This window comes from Crotalus tigris, unplaced genomic scaffold (assembly GCF_016545835.1).
Source record: "Crotalus tigris isolate CLP2741 ecotype Arizona unplaced genomic scaffold, ASM1654583v1 scf7180000019173.45859301935:6455823, whole genome shotgun sequence".
In the NCBI taxonomy this organism is placed as follows: Eukaryota; Metazoa; Chordata; class Lepidosauria; order Squamata; family Viperidae; genus Crotalus; species Crotalus tigris.
The window spans coordinates 3244059-3267434 of NW_024097414.1; the positions used below are offsets into that span (position 1 = coordinate 3244059).

At 42.9% G+C, this 23376-nt stretch overlaps 3 protein-coding genes across 3 annotated transcripts; all 3 read right to left on the reverse strand.

The window, feature by feature from the left end:
* Positions 1-209: 209 nt before the first annotated feature.
* LOC120315765 (parvalbumin, thymic CPV3-like) lies at positions 210-3728 on the reverse strand. Its single transcript, XM_039360640.1, has 4 exons — positions 3288-3728; positions 2022-2154; positions 1304-1413; positions 210-699 (listed from the first exon to the last, which is right to left on the reverse strand). The coding sequence occupies exons 1-4, from the start codon at positions 3346-3348 to the stop codon at positions 674-676; spliced, it is 330 nt and encodes a 109-aa protein (XP_039216574.1). The 5' UTR covers positions 3349-3728; the 3' UTR covers positions 210-673.
* A 2087-nt stretch (positions 3729-5815) lies between these two features.
* On the reverse strand, positions 5816-10807 carry LOC120315753 (parvalbumin, thymic CPV3-like). Its single transcript, XM_039360610.1, has 5 exons — positions 10346-10807; positions 8529-8589; positions 7263-7395; positions 6545-6654; positions 5816-5940 (listed from the first exon to the last, which is right to left on the reverse strand). Exons 1-5 carry the CDS (start codon positions 10421-10423, stop codon positions 5915-5917), a joined length of 408 nt encoding a protein of 135 aa, XP_039216544.1. The 5' UTR covers positions 10424-10807; the 3' UTR covers positions 5816-5914.
* Positions 10808-14541: 3734 nt separating this feature from the next.
* Positions 14542-22249, reverse strand: LOC120315820 (parvalbumin beta). The gene is made up of 5 exons (XM_039360785.1): positions 22156-22249; positions 21241-21308; positions 17697-17829; positions 15874-15983; positions 14542-15079 (listed from the first exon to the last, which is right to left on the reverse strand). The coding sequence occupies exons 2-5, from the start codon at positions 21299-21301 to the stop codon at positions 15051-15053; spliced, it is 333 nt and encodes a 110-aa protein (XP_039216719.1). The 5' UTR covers positions 21302-21308; positions 22156-22249; the 3' UTR covers positions 14542-15050.
* Between the last annotated feature and the right edge of the window lie 1127 nt (positions 22250-23376).

The window sequence follows — 23376 nt, forward strand, 5'->3', positions numbered from 1 at the left end:
TGCTTACTGTGTGCAATGCACTCACATGGACAATAATCCTCAACGACCATAACTGAGCCCAAAATTTCCGTTGCTAAGCAAGGCAGTTGTTAAGGGAGTTTGGCCCCATTTTGCGATCTTTCTTCCCACAGTTGTTAAATGAATCACAGCAGTTGTGAAGTTTGTAACAGCTGTTAAGTAAATCTGGCTTCCCCATTGACTTTGCTCGTCAGACAGTCGCAAAAGGGGATTACATGATCCTGGGACACAGCAACGGTCGTAACTATGAAGCGGTTGCCTAGCATCTGAATTTTGATTACATGACCATGGGGATGCTGCAGTGGTCATAAGTGGGAAGGGGAGCATGGTGGGTGGGGGAGGCCTTGGGAAGACCAGGGCCTATGCTTGGCCCCCAAGAGCCTCCCCAATCCTGAAGCATCCCATGCTCCGCTTAATGACCCTTGTGTTTGTTTAATGATTCATTGGGGAGAGCAGGGATATGGGGTCAGCTTCATCTACTGACTGTCACAATCGTAATGGGAAGGCTCCATTATGGCCGTATCTCTAGGACTACCTGTAGTAGCATACCACTGAATAGGAGGCAAATTATAAGAAAGGATCCTTGGGTTTGAAAGTTTCAAGAGAACTCTTTCTGGACAGAAGTTCTTCCATCACGCAAGCCGCTTCTGGTCCTTTAGGATTGTACCATCTCCTGGAATTCTGCAATAAAAGGAGAAGCAGTTGGAAGATTTTGAGTGGACTTCTCTACATTTCTTAAGCTAGAAGAGTTATCCTACCAAAACTGAACTTTCATATCCAGAAGGGGTTCTAAACTCCTGATGGAGACTATTGTTTGTATTTTAATATTTGGAATAAAATAAAAAAACAGACTATTTTTTTAAAAAAGTAAAAATGAGACTATTGTTGACTTTGTTAGACTTTTTCATTGACTGTTGATGAAAATGGATTACTGAGGAATCTTCTTCACCAAGGGCAGAATTTTAATTTGAATTCTCTCTCCCTTTTTCTTCTCTCTGCCTCCTACATAAGCCTTCTCCGGTGAAGCTCATGGACAAAACTAAGACATGCCCAGGGACGCTCTGGAAGAACTCTTTCCACACCTTAGTTTATAATCAGGAATGGGCCATCTTAAACCATTTACTCAGTTCACATTCTGAAACCAGAGTTTGGCTAGCAGCTCCTCCACAGATAGTGCCTGGAGCAATAACCCCATTCCTCCCTCAAAAAGACCCATCTGTTAATTGCATTGCTATCTTCAAGAGGGATTGCAGGACCAAACAAATCCGAGTTAACCAACTCATACCTTCAGCCCCAACTTTTCCATCTCCATCGTGGTCTCCCGTCGCCAGAAATTTTTCGATTTCTGTTGGTGTTAACAAGCGAGCCCCGGGCTCAAACCTCTGGAGGAAGTAACTAGAGAGAGGAGAATAAAAGCAATTTTGTGTGGTGATATTTTTTTGAGCTGAGTTGATAAGTTAGGGATGCCACACAAAACCCTAGGTAAGTGTTTCTCACTCTTGTCAACTTTAAGCTATGTGGACTTCAAATCCCAGAATTCCAGGCTGGCTGGGGAATTCTGGGAGTTGAAGTCCACACAGCTTAACGTGGCTGAGGTTGAGAAACATTGCCCTAGGACTAGGTCATTTGGCATTTTGTCTTTTTACTTTGGTTTCCACTAACTCTTTTAACAATTTCATATTTTGAAATCTCTTGCTATATGATCAGAGACGTTAGCATATCCTGTGAGTGGAACCAGCAGTTCAAAGAAATATTCTTACAAGCATAAAAAGGATTTGAATTCAAAGACGTTTGCCTTTACACTGAAAGTTTTCTCATTGTGTAGGTGTAATTTTAAATGAGAAAGCAGAGACCTGCAGTACCATTTTAGACAAGCCTGTCGGGAAGGAAAGTCCACAGACTTTACTTGGGCTCCCCATGTAAATGCAACCAGGATTGTACCTACAGTACTCAGAATATATTTTAAAAAAGAGAGAGAGAACAAAATTGTGGAGCATTCTTACGGGAGCTCTTCTTCTTCAATAAATCCACTTTTATCACGATCTAGAATTTGAAATATACCCTTGATTTGGTTGCTGCTCTTTTTGGACATACCAGAAAGCTGGAAGAATTTTCTGCAGTTGAAACTACCTGGAGCTAGGAAGAAAAAAACAAAAAGGACTATTGTAAGCTAGAACGTTGGAGAAAAGATGGTTAACTTATCCTCTTCCTCCTCCTTTCCGCCATCCTGGTTTTATACCTAGAAAGACAGAATAACAGAGTTGGAAGGGACCTTAGAGGTCATCTAGTTCAACCCCCTGTTCAAGCAAGAGATCCTACACCATTTCAGACAGGTGGCTGTCCAGTCTCTTCTTTAAAAACTTCCCGTGTTGGAGCACCCACAACTTGCAAAGAGAAGCTGTTCCACTGATTAATTGTCCTCACTGTCAGGAATTTATCCTGAGTTCTAAGTTGCTTCTGTCCTTGATTTATTTCCATCCGTTGGGTCTTCTTCTGCCTTCAGGTGCTTTGGAAAACCCTCTTCTTTGTGGCAGCCCCCCAAATATTGGAACATTGCTATTATGTCATCCCTTCTTTTCATTAAACAATTCCTGCAACTGTTCTTCATATGTTTTCACCTCCAGTTCCCTAATCATCTTTGTAGCTGTTGCTTGGTTGTATACATCCTACTACTAAAGATGCTCAATTTATAAAACCTCTGTGTGCAAGACTAGTAGACTTTGTTTGCACAGACACACTTCTGCCAACATGCTAAACCCAATTCCCTCAACAACAGCCACAAAAAATCCAAAACACAGAATGACAATTTTAAAAGGAAAGTCCAGTCTAGGGGGAAAAACCCATATTTGGACGTCAACAGGTCAGTAGAAGCCTACAGTCTTCAACTCATATTAAGAATCAAAATGATTAGTTAACACATCCGGTTTGTTTGCCAGATAACCATCCTAGATTAATGTTTGTCCAAAAATATCTCTTGAATTGAGATGTTTCTAGTACATCTCAATCCAAGAGATATTTTTGGACAAACATTAATAAGAGGACACCCTCATCCACATTTAAGACACATTTAAAGTGCCAAACACTTTCTAAATTGCTAGCCTAATAAATGCTTCGTTGTCACACCCGTCCCGTTTTGGGGAACTAGTTTCAACTAAATTCAGTTGTTTGTAAATTTCTCCATCAAAGACTCACAAAAATGGGTTGCATCTGAGCTTTTGGTCTGATCTAGTAAAGCCACACTTAATTTATTTACCCCAATATCATCTTACCTTGACAATCCTGGACTGCGGCAGCAATATCCGAAGGATTAAGGAAATCACTCATGCTCATCTTGGATTTTGCCAAAGGAAGATATAGCAAAGAAGTATTAAAAGGAAACAAAATACAGTATTTTCACTCAAGCGGTACGAGAGAAATAAGAAGAATAATCAGAAGAAATAGCCTCTTACAAATTGCTTTACAAATGTCTACATAACCAGTATAATCATTCATCAATCACTCTTGTTTTTAATCCATCATATTGAAAGTCCTTCCTTCCTTCCTTCCTTCCTTCCTTCCTTCCTTCCTTCCTTCCTTCCTTCCTTCCTTCCTAGTATCAGATTAAGAACCAGAATTTTTCAGTTTTGTCGTTTATCCAAGTTGTTAAGTCCCCAGCGAAATGGCAAATAACGCAAGAAGCAGTCGCAGTTCTCAGGAGCCTCTTTATTAGTGTACATCATACTGGTTACAAGACGCCGACAACGCCCAAATCCCTCTGCTCCTTTTTAAAGGCAATCCCCGGGGCAAACGGCAACATTTGGCATGCTTGCACTTCGCGCATGCACGCGAGTGCTGGCGACAGCCAGTCTGGTTCCGGGCAGCTTGCACCTGCCCGGGACTGTTGCAACATCCCGAGCTTGCCTTCACAGGCTCAGGATATAACACCCCTTCCCCCCCCGGCTAAGACCATAACCACATAAATAATAATGTGCTACCTCAACACGAGTGTGAGACCTAAACTGTCTTCTCTCACTTGATTGACCTTAAGATAGTTTTCTACTCTGGCCACGTAAGACTCCCATCTTTCCGGATGTGTGACATCGGGTTGTACACGAAGAAGCCGACCAGGGCCGGCGCCAGCAGCTTCTCCGGCCCGGCCCCCGACTCCGCTGCCGCCATCCTGCCGGGGGGGTGGAGCGGAGCAGCCTCAGGAACGGCAGGGGGCAGCCGCCGAGTGGCCGCCGCCGCGGCCTCCTCCTCCTGGTCCGCCTCCGGCCGCGGCCTATACGCCGCCCCGAGCCCCGGCCTCGCCTGGCCCGCTTTGCCGCTCTGCGCGCGCGCCCAGCTGGCTGGCTGGCGGGCGGGCTGAGAGGGTAGCGGCCGCAGCAGGCAGGCCGAACCCGGACCGAGCGAGCGAGGGGAACCGGGAGGATGCAGTTGCCGCGGGACTGCTCTGGCTGGGGAAGGGAAGGGCAGGGAAGGCCCGCGCCGCCCAGTCCTGGCCTGTCTTTGCAATCACGGGTTGTTGTGGGTTGTTTTTTTTTTAAAATAAAGTTTATTAAAAGTTTTAAAGCGGAGATAAAAACTAAGGGGAAGGAAGGAAGGAAAAAAGGAAAAATTCTGAGTGAATGGGAAGGAAGGAAGGAAGGAAGGAAGTATTGTGAGAAAGAAGAGAAGTTCCCATTTCTTCTGCAGCGAATACGATTGCAGAATTTATGGAATTATTTTAAAAGCTCAGTTTTTATCTTTACTATTTTTATCTTTATTCAGAAAGTCACAACTCATAACTGCACTTTTTTTCCCCATTTCATGCAGAAAGTTTGTAAGGGGTTCCGGCCATCCATGCATCCATCAATCAATTCTTTTGTATAATCAAGGAAGTTAATTTAATCGTCTTTGCAATAATAGGGGATAACGATGTGCTATGAACTATGGCTTCTGCCTCTTAGGTTCAACCACCAACTAGCAGAGATCCAGCTGTCAAAAGCATTGTTCCATTTGTTTACTATCTTTATTTTCACTTTCATTTTGTGTTGTGACGGACTTCAATAAAGTTTCAATAAAAAGCAGATTTTTTAAAAAAAAAACGGAGTCGAGGAAAGTGGAATTCAAACCCTTTTATTTCTGCGCAGAAGCAAATTGGTGTCAAATTCAGCGAAAGGCAGCTTTATATCATTATACTGTTTGCATAAGAAGACAAAAGTTAACAGTTCCATTCATTGGTTATTTACCACTTCCAGGTTTTGCTTACTGTGTGCAATGCACTCACATGGACAATAATCCTCAACGACCATAACTGAGCCCAAAATTTCCGTTGCTAAGCAAGGCAGTTGTTAAGGGAGTTTGGCCCCATTTTGCGATCTTTCTTCCCACAGTTGTTAAATGAATCACAGCAGTTGTGAAGTTTGTAACAGCTGTTAAGTGAATCTGGCTTCCCCATTGACTTTGCTCGTCAGACAGTCGCAAAAGGGGATTACATGATCCTGGGACACAGCAACGGTCGTAACTATGAAGCGGTTGCCTAGCATCTGAATTTTGATTACATGACCATGGGGATGCTGCAGTGGTCATAAGTGGGAAGGGGAGCATGGTGGGTGGGGGAGGCCTTGGGAAGACCAGGGCCTATGCTTGGCCCCCAAGAGCCTCCCCAATCCTGAAGCATCCCATGCTCCGCTTAATGACCCTTGTGTTTGTTTAATGATTCATTGGGGAGAGCAGGGATATGGGGTCAGCTTCATCTACTGACTGTCACAATCGTAATGGGAAGGCTCCATTATGGCCGTATCTCTAGGACTACCTGTAGTAGCATACCACTGACTAGGAGGCAAATTATAAGAAAGGATCCTTGGGTTTGAAAGTTTCAAGAGAACTCTTTCTGGACAGAAGTTCTTCCATCACGCAAGCCGCTTCTGGTCCTTTAGGATTGTACCATCTCCTGGAATTCTGCAATAAAAGGAGAAGCAGTTGGAAGATTTTGAGTGGACTTCTCTACATTTCTTAAGCTAGAAGAGTTATCCTACCAAAACTGAACTTTCATATCCAGAAGGGGTTCTAAACTCCTGATGGAGACTATTGTTTGTATTTTAATATTTGGAATAAAATAAAAAAACAGACTATTTTTTTAAAAAAGTAAAAATGAGACTATTGTTGACTTTGTTAGACTTTTTCATTGACTGTTGATGAAAATGGATTACTGAGGAATCTTCTTCACCAAGGGCAGAATTTTAATTTGAATTCTCTCTCCCTTTTTCTTCTCTCTGCCTCCTACATAAGCCTTCTCCGGTGAAGCTCATGGACAAAACTAAGACATGCCCAGGGACGCTCTGGAAGAACTCTTTCCACACCTTAGTTTATAATCAGGAATGGGCCATCTTAAACCATTTACTCAGTTCACATTCTGAAACCAGAGTTTGGCTAGCAGCTCCTCCACAGATAGTGCCTGGAGCAATGACCCCATTCCTCCCTCAAAAAGACCCATCTGTTAATTGCATTGCTATCTTCAAGAGGGATTGCAGGACCAAACAAATCCGAGTTAACCAACTCATACCTTCAGCCCCAACTTTTCCATCTCCATCGTGGTCTCCCGTCGCCAGAAATTTTTCGATTTCTGTTGGTGTTAACAAGCGAGCCCCGGGCTCAAACCTCTGGAGGAAGTAACTAGAGAGAGGAGAATAAAAGCAATTTTGTGTGGTGATATTTTTTTGAGCTGAGTTGATAAGTTAGGGATGCCACACAAAACCCTAGGTAAGTGTTTCTCACTCTTGTCAACTTTAAGCTATGTGGACTTCAAATCCCAGAATTCCAGGCTGGCTGGGGAATTCTGGGAGTTGAAGTCCACACAGCTTAACGTGGCTGAGGTTGAGAAACATTGCCCTAGGACTAGGTCATTTGGCATTTTGTCTTTTTACTTTGGTTTCCACTAACTCTTTTAACAATTTCATATTTTGAAATCTCTTGCTATATGATCAGAGACGTTAGCATATCCTGTGGGTGGAACCAGCAGTTCAAAGAAATATTCTTACAAGCATAAAAAGGATTTGAATTCAAAGACGTTTGCCTTTACACTGAAAGTTTTCTCATTGTGTAGGTGCAATTTTAAATGAGAAAGCAGAGACCTGCAGTACCATTTTAGACAAGCCTGTCGGGAAGGAAAGTCCACAGACTTTACTTGGGCTCCCCATGTAAATGCAACCAGGATTGTACCTACAGTACTCAGAATATATTTTAAAAAAGAGAGAGAGAACAAAATTGTGGAGCATTCTTACGGGAGCTCTTCTTCTTCAATAAATCCACTTTTATCACGATCTAGAATTTGAAATATACCCTTGATTTGGTTGCTGCTCTTTTTGGACATACCAGAAAGCTGGAAGAATTTTCTGCAGTTGAAACTACCTGGAGCTAGGAAGAAAAGAACAAAAAGGACTATTGTAAGCTAGAACGTTGGAGAAAAGATGGTTAACTTATCCTCTTCCTCCTCCTTTCCGCCATCCTGGTTTTATACCTAGAAAGACAGAATAACAGAGTTGGAAGGGACCTTAGAGGTCATCTAGTTCAACCCCCTGTTCAAGCAAGAGATCCTACACCATTTCAGACAGGTGGCTGTCCAGTCTCTTCTTTAAAAACTTCCCGTGTTGGAGCACCCACAACTTGCAAAGAGAAGCTGTTCCACTGATTAATTGTCCTCACTGTCAGGAATTTATCCTGAGTTCTAAGTTGCTTCTGTCCTTGATTTATTTCCATCCGTTGGGTCTTCTTCTGCCTTCAGGTGCTTTGGAAAACCCTCTTCTTTGTGGCAGCCCCCCAAATATTGGAACATTGCTATTATGTCATCCCTTCTTTTCATTAAACAATTCCTGCAACTGTTCTTCATATGTTTTCACCTCCAGTTCCCTAATCATCTTTGTAGCTGTTGCTTGGTTGTATACATCCTACTACTAAAGATGCTCAGTTTATAAAACCTCTGTGTGCAAGACTAGTAGACTTTGTTTGCACAGACACACTTCTGCCAACATGCTAAACCCAATTCCCTCAACAACAGCCACAAAAAATCCAAAACACAGAATGACAATTTTAAAAGGAAAGTCCAGTCTAGGGGGAAAAACCCATATTTGGACGTCAACAGGTCAGTAGAAGCCTACAGTCTTCAACTCATATTAAGAATCAAAATGATTAGTTAACACATCCGGTTTGTTTGCCAGATAACCATCCTAGATTAATGTTTGTCCAAAAATATCTCTTGAATTGAGATGTTTCTAGTACATCTCAATCCAAGAGATATTTTTGGACAAACATTAATAAGAGGACACCCTCATCCACATTTAAGACACATTTAAGGTGCCAAACACTTTCTAAATTGCTAGCCTAATAAATGCTTCGTTGTCACACCCGTCCCGTTTTGGGGAACTAGTTTCAACTAAATTCAGTTGTTTGTAAATTTCTCCATCAAAGACTCACAAAAATGGGTTGCATCTGAGCTTTTGGTCTGATCTAGTAAAGCCACACTTAATTTATTTACCCCAATATCATCTTACCTTGACAATCCTGGACTGCGGCAGCAATATCCGAAGGATTAAGGAAATCACTCATGCTCATCTTGGATTTTGCCAAAGGAAGATATAGCAAAGAAGTATTAAAAGGAAACAAAATACAGTATTTTCACTTAAGCGGTACGAGAGAAATAAGAAGAATAATCAGAAGAAATAGCCTCTTACAAATTGCTTTACAAATGTCTACATAACCAGTATAATCATTCATCAATCACTCTTGTTTTTAATCCATCATATTGAAATAGTCCTTCCTTCCTTCCTTCCTTCCTTCCTTCCTTCCTTCCTTCCTTCCTAGTATCAGATTAAGAACCAGAATTTTTCAGCTTTGTCGTTTATCCAAGTCACAACCATTTTATCACAATTTAAAGTGGAGATGCTTCTGCCCTTTGGTTTTTTGTTTTTTTTTGTAGGTGTCACCTTTTTACACAGTTCCTCAAAGGCAAATTACAAAGTCCATTTCACAGGGGCAGGTCTCTACTTTCTACTTACTTTCCCCTGTACGGATTCACAGAGCAGGGATGACGGACCCCCGAAGCGCAAATAATTTCTAGCAAGGCAGCACCTTTGGCAAACGACTCCCTATCTAATTTATATAAGACTCCCTATCTAATTTATATAAGGTACTTGAATTACCTTTTCGAGGATTAGGTGCTCCATTTGAGACTGTGCTCAGGTGTCACGTTTAACTAATGAACTGGGTTTTGTCTTCCCTCATCTATTTATACTCAAGGAGAATAGGATGGGGAAAACGGTAGAGACTCCACATATAATAACACAGAAAGAGAATGAGAATTTTCTTTCTGTGTTGTTAGATGTTGGTGGTTATGCTAAGCATCGAGGCCCACTAAAACTAGATGGGTCTGGAAAAGAGAGATTAGTGCCCAACACTTTGAACATGGAAGGATCAGTGTGGACATCTCCAAAGAGGTTTGGAAATAGCGGAATCAGAAATTCTGCGTAGCTCTTGTCAAGCTGGCATCATCTGGGGAATGAAGTCCTCAACTGAAGGAAGGAAGGAAGGAAGGAAAGAAGGAAGGAAGGAAGGAAAGAAGGAAGGAAGGAAGGAAGGAAGGAAGGAAGGAAGGAAGGAAGGAAGGAAGGAAGGAAGGAAGGAATCTAGTTATATTTATTGAAGGACATAGGAAGGGAAGGACGAAGGGAGGACAGAAGGTTGACATCCAGCTATATGTATTCCAAGAACCAAGGAAATAAGGGAGGAAGGAAGGAAGGAAGGAAGGAAGGAAGGAAGGAAGGAAGGAAGGAAGGAAGGGAGGGAGGGAGGGAGGAAGAGAGGGGGGCAGATTATGGGGAGGTCACGCTGGAGTTATTACTGCCAGATTTCAAGGATTGATGCTACACCCACAAAGGGCCCACTCTGTAGGGCTCCCTCCAGCACTGACATTCTGTAGATTATCCTCAAAGCAAGACAAATTCATATGAGCAGCTTTTTTGAGGAGGGGACCTTAATGATCGAGGCTGCTCTTGGTTTCAGGATGGGACTCGTTCACCATCTTATGGAACGGTCTGCAGTAGACTTTTGAAAGTAAGTTTTCTTACTTTCTTCAGAAAGTTTTCAACAGAAAGGATGACAAATGCTCTCCTTCCCTCTCTCCCCCCAATAAACAAATAACATTTTGAGAGAATGCAAAGAATGGCTGTAAAAATGAGTTCGATAACCCCCCCCAATATATCCGTCTTAAGCCTTTCCATTTTTGGTCAGATTCTACATTGATAACACTAGAGATCTTACCCCGATTAGCTTGGATTCTGGCCGTGAAGGGAGAAGCTGCAATGTTACCTACCATGTGGGCGTCTTTTAGAACGTGCATGCATATAGTGCAGGAGGTCCTTTTGTCTTGTTGTAGGTTTGACTGACACATGTCCTTCACAAAGTCCGTGCAGAGATAACGAGGAAGGACACACCATCACGATAGCTGTAGAAGTGTGATTCTCTCCTGGAGGTCCTTATCTTATCTTCAGAAGCACATGAGACCTCTAAACCTAGACAATTGTTTCTTCAAAGCAATGTTGGTGTCTCGGCCCTGCCTGGTGCTACCAGGAGGGCTTATGAGTTGCCTCCTTGCAATGCATGTTGCTTGGTTCAAGGAAGCTGAGGGCTCCTTCTGAGCTTGGTTGTTTTCTTGCAGATGTTTCATTACCAAGCTAGGGAACACCCTCACAAGCACTGATAATATTCGTTTGGGTAATGAAATGTCTGCAAAAAAACAACCCAGCTCAGAGAGCATCAAGGACCAGACAATGCTCCTCCTTGTCCTCCTCCACCTCCTCCTCATCCTCTTCTTCTCCACAAACCCCTCTCCCTTCTAGCACTGATGATGTTAGCTAGATGGGTAATGAAATGTCTGCAAGAAAACAACCCAGCACAGAGAGCATCAAGGACCATACAGTCCTTCTCCTCTTCCTCTTCCTTCCCCTTCCCCTTCCCCTTCCCCTTCCCCTCCCCCTCCTCCCCTTCTTCTCCACTCCACAAAACCCACTCCATTCTAGCACTGATTATATTACCTAGTTGGGTAATGAAACATGTACAAGAAAACAACCAAGCTCAGAGCTACTGTATATAAACAGGAACAAGTCACACTCACTAGCACTGATTGTATTACCTAACTGGGTAATGAAACGTCTGCAAGAAAACCACCAAGCTCAGAGAGCACCAAGGACCTCTCATTTCAACCATGAGCTACAAATTGTAGTTGAATTGTCTTTTTCCGATTTATCTCTTGACATCTGGAAAGAAAAATGGTGTCAATCAATGGGTGTGACACTAGTTGGGCTCCTCCTCTGACTGGGGTGTGTATTTTTCCCTCTGGAGGAATGCTTCTCTTATCAATGTTCAGATAGATTTTTACTTATGATGGGCCAGAAAAGCCTCAAAGCAGAGATACAGAAATCAGGGACTTCCAACTATGAAATAACCTTTTGCCCAATCTTGTCCTTTAGCAATGACTTGAAAAGAATGAAAGGGTTCAAGAGAACTGACGTAGTAAGGGGCCAAGAAAATCAAGAAAGTAAGTGAAACGAGTCTGTCTAAATCTCCTGGTTAAGGCGCCAGGCTAGAAAGCAGGAGACGGTGAGTTCTAATCCCGCCTTAGACATGTAAGCTGGCTAAATGACTTTGGACCAATCACTAGGAGACGGTGAGTTCTAGTCCTTCCTTAATCATGAAAGCTGACTGGGTAACTTTGGACCAATCACTAGGGGATGATGAGTTCTAGTTCCGCCTTAGACATGAAAGCCCAGTGGGTGTCTTTGGGCCAATCATTTTCTCTTAGCCCAACCCACTTCACAGAGTTGTTGTTGTGGGCAAAATAGGAGGAGGAAAGTGTGTGTTGGATTGGTTTGCTACCTTGAGTTATTTGCAAAAACACTCATGGCAGGATATAAACAAACCAACGCAGAGAAGATTGGATGAAACCTCATCCCAGAGTTTCGCATGATGCTAATCTATCCAAAAGGTTGATCTCCCGAGTGAAACCGAATTGCATTTCAGAACGAAGGAGATCCCTGTGTGCAGGTGACAATCTTTAGTTACCGGTGCTTCTTTATTCATTGATGGTGACTTTCATCTCAAGCACTGCTTTCTGTCGGCCTTAATTAGAATAATGACATCATTGGGGTCAACTGCATTAATAAGAGGGCAGTTTAATTACCTCTCTCCACAAATGGACCCTGGAATAACAGAATAACCGAAGAGTTGGAAGGGATCTTGGAGGTCTTCTAGTCCAACCCCCTGCTCATGGCAGGAGATCCTATATCATTCCGGACAAATGATTGTCCAGTCTCTTCTTAAAAATCTCCAATGATGAAGCACCCACAACCTCTGGAGACTCACTCTGGGTGTCCTTCTTTGGCAGTTTGAAACCAATCGTAGATCAGCTTTTCTGCTCTAGCTGTCCGCTTGACATTCCCCACCTAGATGACTGTTAAAACAGATCATCTAGAGTCACCACGGTGACTCCGTAACCTTATCTCACGGCTGAGTTGTCGGTGATATTGTCAGGAGAGCCATCCTTAAATTGTTCAATTATTTAGGTTTTCTTCCGTTCCCTCCACAGTAGGATGCTCCTAGTGATTAACTGTCTAGAAAACGACTCTTAAGAATGGGTGAGTGTTCAGTATTCAGCGGTGTACAATTGACACATCTAACACGCTGTTTGGCCACGGGCTTACAATAATCGTCACCGCACAGATTAGGAAGAATCGAGTTGGTGGCAGTGTTGAAAGGAAGAGTTGCCTAGAGCAGCCGGAGAGGCAGAAATAGTCCTTGGTTATGGGATAAGCCTTTGACTCTTGGCCAAATTAGAGGCATGGATGAGATGACGTTTTTGGAAAAAAGAGGAGACACCTTCTTGAAGAACAGAGTCAACCAATGGGCCCCAGCCTTGACGATTGAAAGAACCTATTTGCAAAATACGAAGAGGGAGCCCTCAAAGGGGTGTCTAGGATCGACCTGTTTTTATCGTTGGAAAAATCTAGATACCCAGTATTGGAAGTAAATGAACAGTGTGTGTTTTCCATCTGACAGATCGTGCAGGCGTCTCCTGTAATGGTCATCATCTCCCTGTCCCATCTGTCTTAGGGGTGGTTTTTTTTTTTAAGCTTTTAATAAAGCAATGTGCAATGGGAAATAGGTGAATTGCAAAGTGAACCTCACTTTCCAGCATTCCCCACTGTTTCCAAGAATGCTTCGTGAAGACCACTTAAGCATTTTTAGCAATTGAAGCTGCTGGATAGCTACAGGCCAATAGCCATAGCAAGAGCACTTAGACTTGTATACCGCTTCACAGTGCTTTACATCCCCCTCTAAGCAGTTTACAGAGTCAGCCTATGGCTCCCAGCAATCTGGGTCCTCATTTGACCAAACTCAGAAGGATGGAAGGCTGAGTCAACTTTGAGCTGGTCAGGATCGAACTCCTGGCAGTGGGCAGAGTCAGCTTGCAATATTGCATTCAAACCATGGAGCCACCAGGGTCCTTCAATGAGTTTCTTTTGGAGATGATCCACTCAGGATGGACTTCCTTCTGGGTCTGAGAACTAGCAGTTGGGACGAAAGTGATTACCCAACATTGCTAGCTTATACGGGCAACTCAGCTGGTATTTGAACTCAGCCATCAAATCTGATGCTTAAGGATCAGAGGCCAAAAGCTATGTAAGCCATCAATATCTACTCTCATTTTTTCTCCCTTTTTCCTTGTTTATTTTATTGTTCCATCACTTGACTCCTGTTATGTTTACACTTCTTTTTTCATTTTTCCGTTTTTATTTGCCTAGAATAGCCGGCAAAGAACTTTAACAAAATGACAAATAATCATTTTGCTACAAGGAGGGGTGCCTAGGTTGTGTGGTTTTCCAATTTTTTTTTCTAAAAGGAGAAGAGAACATTTATTTTGCTTTTTTTTTTTAAAAAAAAAAATAACGTTATGTCATTTCTATGCCTAAGACTTGGACAATGCGTATTGTCCAAGTCTTGATTTTTTGGCGTATCTGGGCTTTGTGCTGTCATTGGCGCAACCTCTGAATTGCAGCACTTAAAGCGAGACTTTGAATCATGTACACTTTCCTGCAATGAATCAATCAGTCCCTGCCCAATGCATGTTGATGTGACCCCTAACTTAGGCCAGGCTTTAGCTACAGATGTTCTCAGCTTCCGTTTCCTTCCTGATTTATGATCTGGCACAGTCCTCAAACCCAACCCAGCAATGATATGTTTAAAACTCTGAATGAATTTGAAGCCAGCCTCTCTCTCTAGATTATGGCATGCTCACTCCTCATTTCAACCAGCCTTTTTCAACCTTGGCAACGATGGGTGGACTTCAATTCCCACCGTTCCCAAGCCGGCATGCTGGCCTGGGGAATTCTGGGACTTGAAGTCCCCACATCTTCCACATTGCCAAGGTTGAGAATGACGGATTTCAACCAAGCAAGGACAGGAACGTCACCGTGGCAATTGCATCGGGCAAAGAAACAGGCTCAAAAAATCTGTGAATGATGAAGACGCTTTATATGGATGAATGGACAATTCCACGGGTATGGCTAGTAAGAGGGTTCGTGAACCTGATTAGGTAAGACAAAGACCAGTTTAAACCTTCTTATTGAACTGTTTTTTCCCAATATCATGTCATATACTCGGGAAGGAAGGCGGACGCTCGTGTAACTCTTGGTGCAATCTTTTAAAAAGCCCGCCTCACCGAGTCATCTTAACAGACTGTGCGGACAAAAAGAAATATCCAATGTTTTTTTCTCCCTTGGGCTCCGATTTTGTCCTTCTTTTGATGTAGAGAGCCCTTTTAATTATGAATTTTACAACAATAGACAATAATAAAGGTCAAACAGTGCATTGGGAGTTAACACAGTTCCCGAATAATAAGAAACAAGATGCTGGCCATTGTCACTGCCGTTTCGCTGTATAAAATGTATAAATAAATAGTTGACTTGCAATAAGAAAGGATGTTGTACAATACAATTGGCTTGGTCTTCCCTTGAATCACTTTAACCCTTTGTAACCAGGACTACAAACTCTGGAAAAGAAAAGAAAAAGGGAAAAAATGAGGAAGGGGAGGAAAGGAAAGGGAAGAGAAGGGAAGGGAAGGGAAGGGAAGAAAGGAAAAGAAAGGAAAAGAAGGGAAGCGAAGGGAAAGAAAAGGAAGGGAAGGGAAGGAAAGGTTATATTATTTTGAATCTTGTCTCCTCAAATCCATAGATAATGGGTTCCTAGATTATCTTGGATAGCAGATGCTAAAGACAACAGAGTTTCCATCCATTTCAAGTTACTGACTTGTTTTATTTATTAATGTATATCAATTTATTATATAGCCTTAGGAATTCATTTCTTGGATTGTCTCGGTATCAAGATGGCAGATGTAATGCTTATCTCACTACATCCTCACGGCAACAACCCTTATCCCTGCTCCATCGGTCCTTTAGTCCCATCGTTTTAAAATTTTAAATAGCCTAATTTTAATATTTTAATTATTGATCTCTCGGTCTTTTTTATAATCTGTAAGCCACCCAGACAGCCGCCTCACCAGGGAGATGGGTGGCATGAAACTTTAAATAAATAAATAAAATAAAAATATCCAGCTGGGACTTTGCCCTCCCTCTGGATGATTGACTGACGGATGGATGAATTGGTTTCATATGCCAGTGTAATTACTTAGACTCTTAGCATTTAGGCACGGAATTAAGTCAACTCTGCTAAATAATTCTCTAAGCCTATGGATATTTCCTCTCTAGTGTCTGGGGGAATGATATTTGAGTAACATGGCCCATCATGCTGGACATTGGAGAAGGGGATCTATGAAGGCTTTCTTACCATCCACACCAATTTTGCCATCTCCATCGGTGTCACCTGCTTTCAGAAACTCTGAAGTCTCCTTATCAGTCAAGACTCTGGCTTTGCCATCAAAATTCTGCATGAACTTCCTAATGGTCACATAATAGCATTAGAACTTATATGCCGCTTCACAGTGCTTTACAACCCTCTCTAAGCGATTTACAGAGTCAGCCTATGGCCCCCAACAACCTGGGTCCCCATTTTACCCACCTTGGAAAGATGGAAGTCTGAGTCAGTGGCAATAGCAATAGCACTTAGACTTATATGCCGCTTCACAGTGCTTTACAGCCCTCTCTGAGCAGTTTACAGAGTCAGCCTCTTGCCCCCAACAATCTGGGTCTTCATTATACTGACCTCAGAAGGATGGAAGGCTGAGTCAATGGCAATAGCAATCGCACTTAGACTTATATGCCGCTTCACAGTGTTTTAAAGCCTTCTCTAAGTGGTTTACAGAGTCACCATATTGTCCCCCAACAATCTGGGTCCTCATTTTATCGACCTCGGAAGGACGGAAGGCTGAGTCAATGGCAATAACAATAGCACTTAGACTTATATACCGCTTCACAGTGCTTTACAGCCCTCTCTAAGTGATTTACAGAGTCAGCCTCTTGCCCCCCAACAATCTGGGTCCCCCTTTTCCCAACCTCAAAAGGATGGAAGGCTGAGTCGGTCAAGATTGAACTGCTGACAGTCGGCAGAATTAGCCTGCAACACTGTGTTTTAACTATTGTGCCTCCATGCAATTAGATTAGGGCCAGGTTGATGAGTTCAAGAGAAATGTTGGATTATTCCCACTTGAGCGAGGAGGCAGTGAATGTTATGGGTCCCCTCTAATTAAATGGGCGGGGAGTCATCTAACTCCCAGCATCTCTGCTAACGCTCACGGACGGAAGTGCCGATTTTTGGATATTATACAGGTCATCCTTGACTTAGGATCGCAACTGCGCCCAACATTTCTGTTGTTAAGCGTGGGAGTTATTAAGGGAGTTTTGTCCCATTTTACAACCTTTCTTGACACAGTTGTTAAGTGGATCACTGCTGTTAAATATGTAACATGGTTTGTTCAGTCAACCGGGCTTCCCCACTGATTGGTCAGGTTGCAAAAGGGGATCACATGTCTGCAGGACACTGCAACTGTCATAAGTACATGCCAGTGGCCAAGCTCGAATTTTGATCAGGTGACCCCGGGGATGACGTAACGGCTGTCAGTGTGACAAACAGTCATAACTTGGAACGGTCAAGTCAAGGACGACCTCTATTGCCAAAGCAGAGACTTACACATAACTTCCCACTAATTGGAGCTAGAGAGCAATTTTTCCACTCATGGAGAGCAGAATACAGATAAACCTCGATTTACAATGAGGATTTAACACGGAATTATGGCCGTAAATTGGCTCATCACAAGACAGGCCCAATTTTACATTTCTTTCTGGTGGTCATTAAGCAAACGCCGCTAAGTGAACCCATTATTTGCCCTGGGCATTTGGGGGAGGGGGGCAGAAAAGAGATGTACAAGCTAACACCTAGTAAATAATAGTATAACTGCAGGATGCTGCGAACAGCTATAAAAGTGGGGCCCAAAATGTGGCCATCTGACTATGGGAGGAACATCACACATTCGAATCTGGATTTTTAGTCTCTTTTGGGGGGGGGGGAGGTCCATCATAATGTCCATCGCTAAGCGGCCATCTGCTCAGCGAGGATGGGCTGTGCCAAGGATTGATCATTACGCTTTTGTATTGGGAAATGTTCCCTCAGGACCCTCATCTGGGATCGAGGGATATTTCTTAACTTTGACTCACTTCAGTTCATCTTCCTCAATGTAACCACTCTTGTCCTGATCAATAACTCCAAATACTTTTGCTAGCTGATCCTTCGATTTGGAGTGCAAACCGGATTTGGCAAAGAATGTCTTGCAGCTGAAGGAATCGACAGCTGTAGAAACACGGAAACAGAAAGAGGAGGAGGAGGAGGAAAAGAAGACAAAATGTCACAAGGTAAAGAGAGAGAACATTGAACAGAAAAGAATGACAGGGTGGGAAGGGACACCAGAGACCCTATGCCATTTTAGACAAGTCTTTTTGAAAGCCCCCAGTGATGGAGCACCCACAACTTCTGGAGGGAAGCGGTTCCACTGATTAATTGTTCTCACTGTCAGGATGTTTCTCCTTAATTCTAGGTTGCTTCTCTCCTTGATTAGTTTCCATCCATTGTTTCTTGTCCTCCCCTTTCAGGTGCTTTGGAGAATAGCTTGACTCCCTCTTCTTTGTGGAAGCCCCTCAGATATTGGAACACTGCTATCGTGTGTCCCCCCCCCCCCCGTCCTTCTCTTCGTTAAACTAGACAGACCCAATTCCAGCAGCCGTTCCTTGTATGTTTTAGCCTCCAGTCCCCTAATCATCCTTGTTGCTCTTCTCTACACTCTTTCCAGAGTCTCAACATCTTTTTTACATCGTGGTGACCAAAACTGGATGCCGTATTCCAGGTGTGGCCGTATGAAGGCTTTGCAAAGTTTTAGCATCCCTTGCCTCCTAGAGGTAAACTGAGGAGAAACTTCCTGACAGTTAGAACAATTAACCAGTGGAACAACCTGCCTCCAGAAGCTGTGAATGCTCCAACACTGGAAGTTTTTAAGAAGAGACTGGACAGCCATTTGTCTCAAATGGTATAGGGTTTCCTGCCTGAGCAGGGGGTTGGACTAGATGACTTACAAGGTCCCTTCCAACTTTATAATGATGATGATGATGGTGATGATAATGATGACCAGAATTTCCATTGCTAAGCAAGGAAGTTGTTATATGAGTCATGTCCAATTTTACCACCATTTTTGCTATAGTTGTTAAGTGAATCCAGCGGTTCCTATTGACTTAGTTCGTCGGAAGCCAGCTGGGAAGATCAGAAATGGTGATCAGGTGATCCTGGGATGCTGCAACTGTCCTATATACAAGCTGGTTGCCAAGCGCCTGAATTTTGATATGACTTTTCTGTGCTGGTTGTGTAAGTGCAAAGACTGGTCCTAAATCACGTTTTTGATTGCCGTTGTAACTCCAAATGGTCGCTAAACAAGTGACTGTAAGTTGAGGACCTCCTGTCAATCCAGCATCACTTTTTGCTGTCCCAATCGTGTCCGTTGGGGTGAAGGAGCCATTTGAGGCACTGACCTTGATTGACTTTATTCTTGGACACTAAAAAAGGTTTAGGGGCAGATTAAATATCAGCCACCCAAAAAAAGCAGAGCAAATAGGAGCCGACTTTAAATCTAGATGGGCACTGAACCGCTTGGACCTTGGTGGTGGGAACAGTTCTGACTCAAATTCTCTCCAGCTATGTTCTGGCATCAATCCCGCTGATGCTGGTGGGTTTCAAGCAGCCAGGAATGTCCTGTTTCAGATTCAAAATTCCTCGTTTTTCAAAACTCAGATGGACAAGTTTAATGAATCACGTCATGCAGCCAATATTTCCTGCACAAATTTTGTAGGGATTTAGAATTTCCTTGTGTTTGCTCTATCTTTTTCTAACGGAAATTGGGACATTAGCGTCTTCCATGGTATTCCCAAACAAGGATGGCATTGTATTTCGTTTCCTCCCTCCCTCTTTCCCCTTCCTTCCTTCCTTCCTCCCTCTCTTCCTCTCTCCCTCCCTTCCTTCTTTCCTTCCTTCTTTCCTTCCTTCCCTCTCTCCCTCCCTCCCTCCCTCCTTTCCTGTTTCTCCTTCCTTCTTTCCTTCTTTCCTTCCTTCCTTCCTTTAGCTCTCCCTTCCTCTCTCCTTCCTTCCTTCCTTCCTTCCTTCCTTCCTTCCTTCCTTCCTTCCTTCCTTCCTTCCTTCCTTCCTTCCTTCCTTCCTTCCTTCCTTCCTTCCTTCCTTCTATCCCCCCAGCACTGGGAAGTATGGAAGTTAACATCCAATATATCGGAAAGGCATTAGCTTAGGCGATGCTCAGACAGAGAGGACCTGGGAATCTTCAGAAACCCATCTCTGCTCCAGGATACCCATCCCTCATCCCTGGAGGGTTTCCTTCAGATGTTTCGGTCTCCTGAAGCTACTCCTGGAAGTATAAAGCCTAGAGCAGCACCCTCTCCAGAAGTGAAAGACGGACAATCCTGCCATCCCCAGACAGCATCTTTGTGACATCGCTCACTTGGGAGAAGAATGTGTCAAACACTAGAGCCTTCCAGCCTCTGAGCTCTGCAGCTTTAGGTGGCATGTAAAGAACACGGTTCCTTAAGAAGCTGCTGAGTTAAAAGCTTCAGTCAAACCGCTTAGCTTTGCCGTCAACGTGCCGTTCTTACAACAACTACTAACTTCATTGCTGCAGCCCGTTCTAACTGACCCTCCAGAGCTAGTTCGGTTCCATTTTCCGTACAGGAAAACATAATCTCTCTCTTGTCCGAATTATACAAGGGCTTTGCACGTCCGTATTTAGAGGCAGGAAGGAATGTCTGGGGTCACATTTCAATATTAGGCAGAGTTCATAAGTGGGCGGGTGGGTGTCTAAACCCCTCGAAAAGTCTTTCACCCGCTGTGCCAAATCAGACCATCATTTGATTCTGGGATCTTAAAGGAACTTTGTGAAGCTTCTAATCTAGGCTGATCCCTATTTTTAAAAGAACTTTGTGCTATATCTGCTTCTCAGATAGTTGAACCCCACTATTTTTTGGGTGCTAATTTGTAATTTTGACAGCATAAAAAAGTCAGAAGGGTTTTTTTTTTCCCAGCTTCATTACAGGGGGGAGGGTTTCTGTTGTTTTCACCCAGGGCGCTGATGCAACAGTATTCCTCTGAACAGCCCAGCTGCAGCTGCATGCAATGCTCCAGATGTTTTGACTGGCAATTCTCCCTGCCCCATCAGCCCTGCTGGCTGGGGACAATGGCAACTGTAGTCCAGCATAGAACAGTTGATGGGGAATTGCTGAAATTGAACTGTCCTAAACATCACGATCAAGAGATCAAGGGCAGAAAAATCTAGGATTCTCTGTCCAAGGTCAGAAAATAACTTTGAAAAGATTTTTGAACAGGTTTTTAGTGGCGTAAATCTGCACTTCCTTTTTGCAATTTGAATGAAGACTCGTGTTAACACTAAAAAGAGGTGCGCCTGGTGGAATACGTCAAATTTAAGAACCGCCATTTTCTCCATAAAACATTCAGAACCTTCAGCAAAAATACCCGATGGTTGTTTTTTTTTCTAAAACCATCACAAGACATTTGAGGATTTTTTGGGAGGGGTGAGGTCAGGATGAAAGCTGGGAATTTTTTGATCTCTCCTGTTGAGTATTTAAATCAGTCACATTTTTCAATTCACAAGCTTATTGAAGAAGACTAGATTATATAAGCGTGTATAGAAATTACCTTGGCAGCTTTGTAAACCAGCTGCAATTTCGGCATCACTCAGTATCCCGGCAAATGCCATTTCAGAGCTGGAAGGAGGTAAAAGGAGCAGATATTAAATTGTGCTTTTTAACATTTTCACATGAGATCTGCAAGAGTTGGGAATCTTCACAAGGAAGACACTTGCAGGATCAAGAAAGAGAATTTGCAGCATCTCAATGCATATCTATAAGCAGAGTGCAGATTAGGAAGAAGGTAGATTAGGACCCAAAGCACCCAAAACTAGCAAATAGATCATTTTTCATGAAATCCTCCTGTTTCTCTCTCTCTTTCTGTCTATCCTTCATCACTATTCCTCTCTCTCTCCTCTCCCTCCCTTTCTTTCTCTCTCTCTCAATTTAATTCTATTTCTCTATCTCTATTTTGCTTTAGTTCTGTCGCTTTCTTTCTTTTTCTTTCTTTCTTTCTCAATCTCTTTATTGCTTGCTTGCTTTGCTTTCTTTCTCTTTCTCTTTCTCTCTTCATTTCTCTTTCTCTTTATGTTTTATTTCTTTCTTTCTCTTTCTCTCTTTCTCTCTTTATTTTTCTTTACTCTCTGTCTATTTCTCTTTATTTCTCTCTATCTCTTTATTTCTCTCCTTATTTCTCTCTCTCTCTCTCTCTCTCTCTCTCTCTCTCCCACTGAGATAATCAAAGGAAGTTTCCACGTCAAATTCCCAGTTTGTGCAATCTCAGGATCTTTGGCCTGGCCAAAAACAAAACCCAAAAAAAACCAAAAAAAAAAAAAAAAAAAAAACCAAGATAAAGCACAACTGTTGGCTTGCTGGCATTGAGACGCCAAATTCCTCCCAGGCGTGCTTCTTGAGATCCTAAGGCTTGCTGTAGAGTGGAAGAAGAACACCAAGAAGCAATAATATTTGGCTAGGCTCAACTCACCTTGTGGCTGTTTTTCAAAGCAGGGAGAAGAGGCAAGACAATGATCTAAGAAGATCCCTTCTCTTACAGCCTTTGCTGGAACGCAGCCCCCGTCTTATATAGGCTTGAGTTAAGACCCTTCGGCCTTTTACAGAAGCCTCAGGCTACGTCATTGCTCAAATGACCGAGGAGTTGAGACACTGTATCTGACAAGACCTGCTAGCTAATCAAATTGATATTTATATCTCACAGGAATGTACATTTGGCCTTAGACAATCTAAGAAGTTTTCAAGTTACAACATTTCCCTCCTATTTGCAGATTCTTAGTGAACACTGGAGTAAAAATAGAGGTTTTTCAAAGCTGTGGTATGCTTCTATATAGAAGCCCAGAAAAACAACCCATACATATTTTGGGGGACAATTTTTCCCCCCTTGTGTTGGGACACAGTTCAATACTGGTTTGTCCAGGTGTCCTTGACTTACAACAGTTCATTGTTCAAAGTTGCAACGGCACTAAAAAAAAAAAAAAAAAAGTGACACACAAATGCCCCCAAGTTGCAGACTTAATCTGTCTGCTTCGTAAACAACAATCAGTCTGTCATTCTCCAATTACGAATGAGGTCGCTCTTGATGGTGAAGAATGAGGATGATTGTAGAAACAGAGGCACAGAATCAAAATCACGTGAAGTATTAGTAGCTCTTTATAAAGCCTTCGTAAGGCTACACCTGGAATACTGCAACCAGTTTTGGTCACCACATGACAAAATAAATAAATAAATGTTGAGACCTTGGAAAAAGTGCACACAAAAGAGCAACTAAGACGATTAAAGCCCTGGAGACTAAAAGATACGAAGAATGGTGGGCACTATTGAACTTTGAAGTTATATTTGCACAAGCTGCAAAACTGGATCAGGTATAAAGTTATTTAGGTGTGAAAAACGTTGCCTGGTTTTTGAACCAGCGTCCTTGATTAATGGGTGAGTTATTTTGTCTGGACAAACTTCAAACATGGATTAATTAAGAAACCTGTTTATGCGGGTTGGCAGAAGAGAGTCAACCAATAAGTGCCATAAACCCCCCGCCCCCCCAAAAACAGGAATATCCATCCCCTTGTTCCACGTTGCAGCTCTCCAAAGCTCCACCAGAGGGCAGTACATCTGCTGAAGGATTCCATCCCAGCTCACCTGAGATCAAGAATACCCCCCCCCCCCATCTCCACGCTCCAAAAAATTTGGTTTTGAA

Bases quoted from the DNA above. Each gene is read 5' to 3' on its own strand.
- LOC120315765 (XM_039360640.1), bottom strand. From the start codon at position 3,348: ATGAGCATGAGTGATTTCCTTAATCCTTCGGATATTGCTGCCGCAGTC. The intron at 1,414-2,021 runs GTAAGAATGCTC...TCCTCTCTCTAG, and splicing joins ATTGAAGAAGAAGAGCTCCC to TTACTTCCTCCAGAGGTTTG. The intron at 700-1,303 runs GTATGAGTTGGT...CTTTTATTGCAG, and splicing joins TGGAAAAGTTGGGGCTGAAG to AATTCCAGGAGATGGTACAA.
- LOC120315753 (XM_039360610.1), bottom strand. From the start codon at position 10,423: ATGTGTCAGTCAAACCTACAACAAGACAAAAGGACCTCCTGCACTATA. The intron at 6,655-7,262 runs GTAAGAATGCTC...TCCTCTCTCTAG, and splicing joins ATTGAAGAAGAAGAGCTCCC to TTACTTCCTCCAGAGGTTTG. The intron at 5,941-6,544 runs GTATGAGTTGGT...CTTTTATTGCAG, and splicing joins TGGAAAAGTTGGGGCTGAAG to AATTCCAGGAGATGGTACAA.
- LOC120315820 (XM_039360785.1), bottom strand. From the start codon at position 21,301: ATGGCATTTGCCGGGATACTGAGTGATGCCGAAATTGCAGCTGGTTTA. The intron at 15,984-17,696 runs GTGAGTCAAAGT...TGTGACCATTAG, and splicing joins ATTGAGGAAGATGAACTGAA to GAAGTTCATGCAGAATTTTG. The intron at 15,080-15,873 runs GTAAGAAAGCCT...TTTCTTTTCCAG, and splicing joins TGGCAAAATTGGTGTGGATG to AGTTTGTAGTCCTGGTTACA.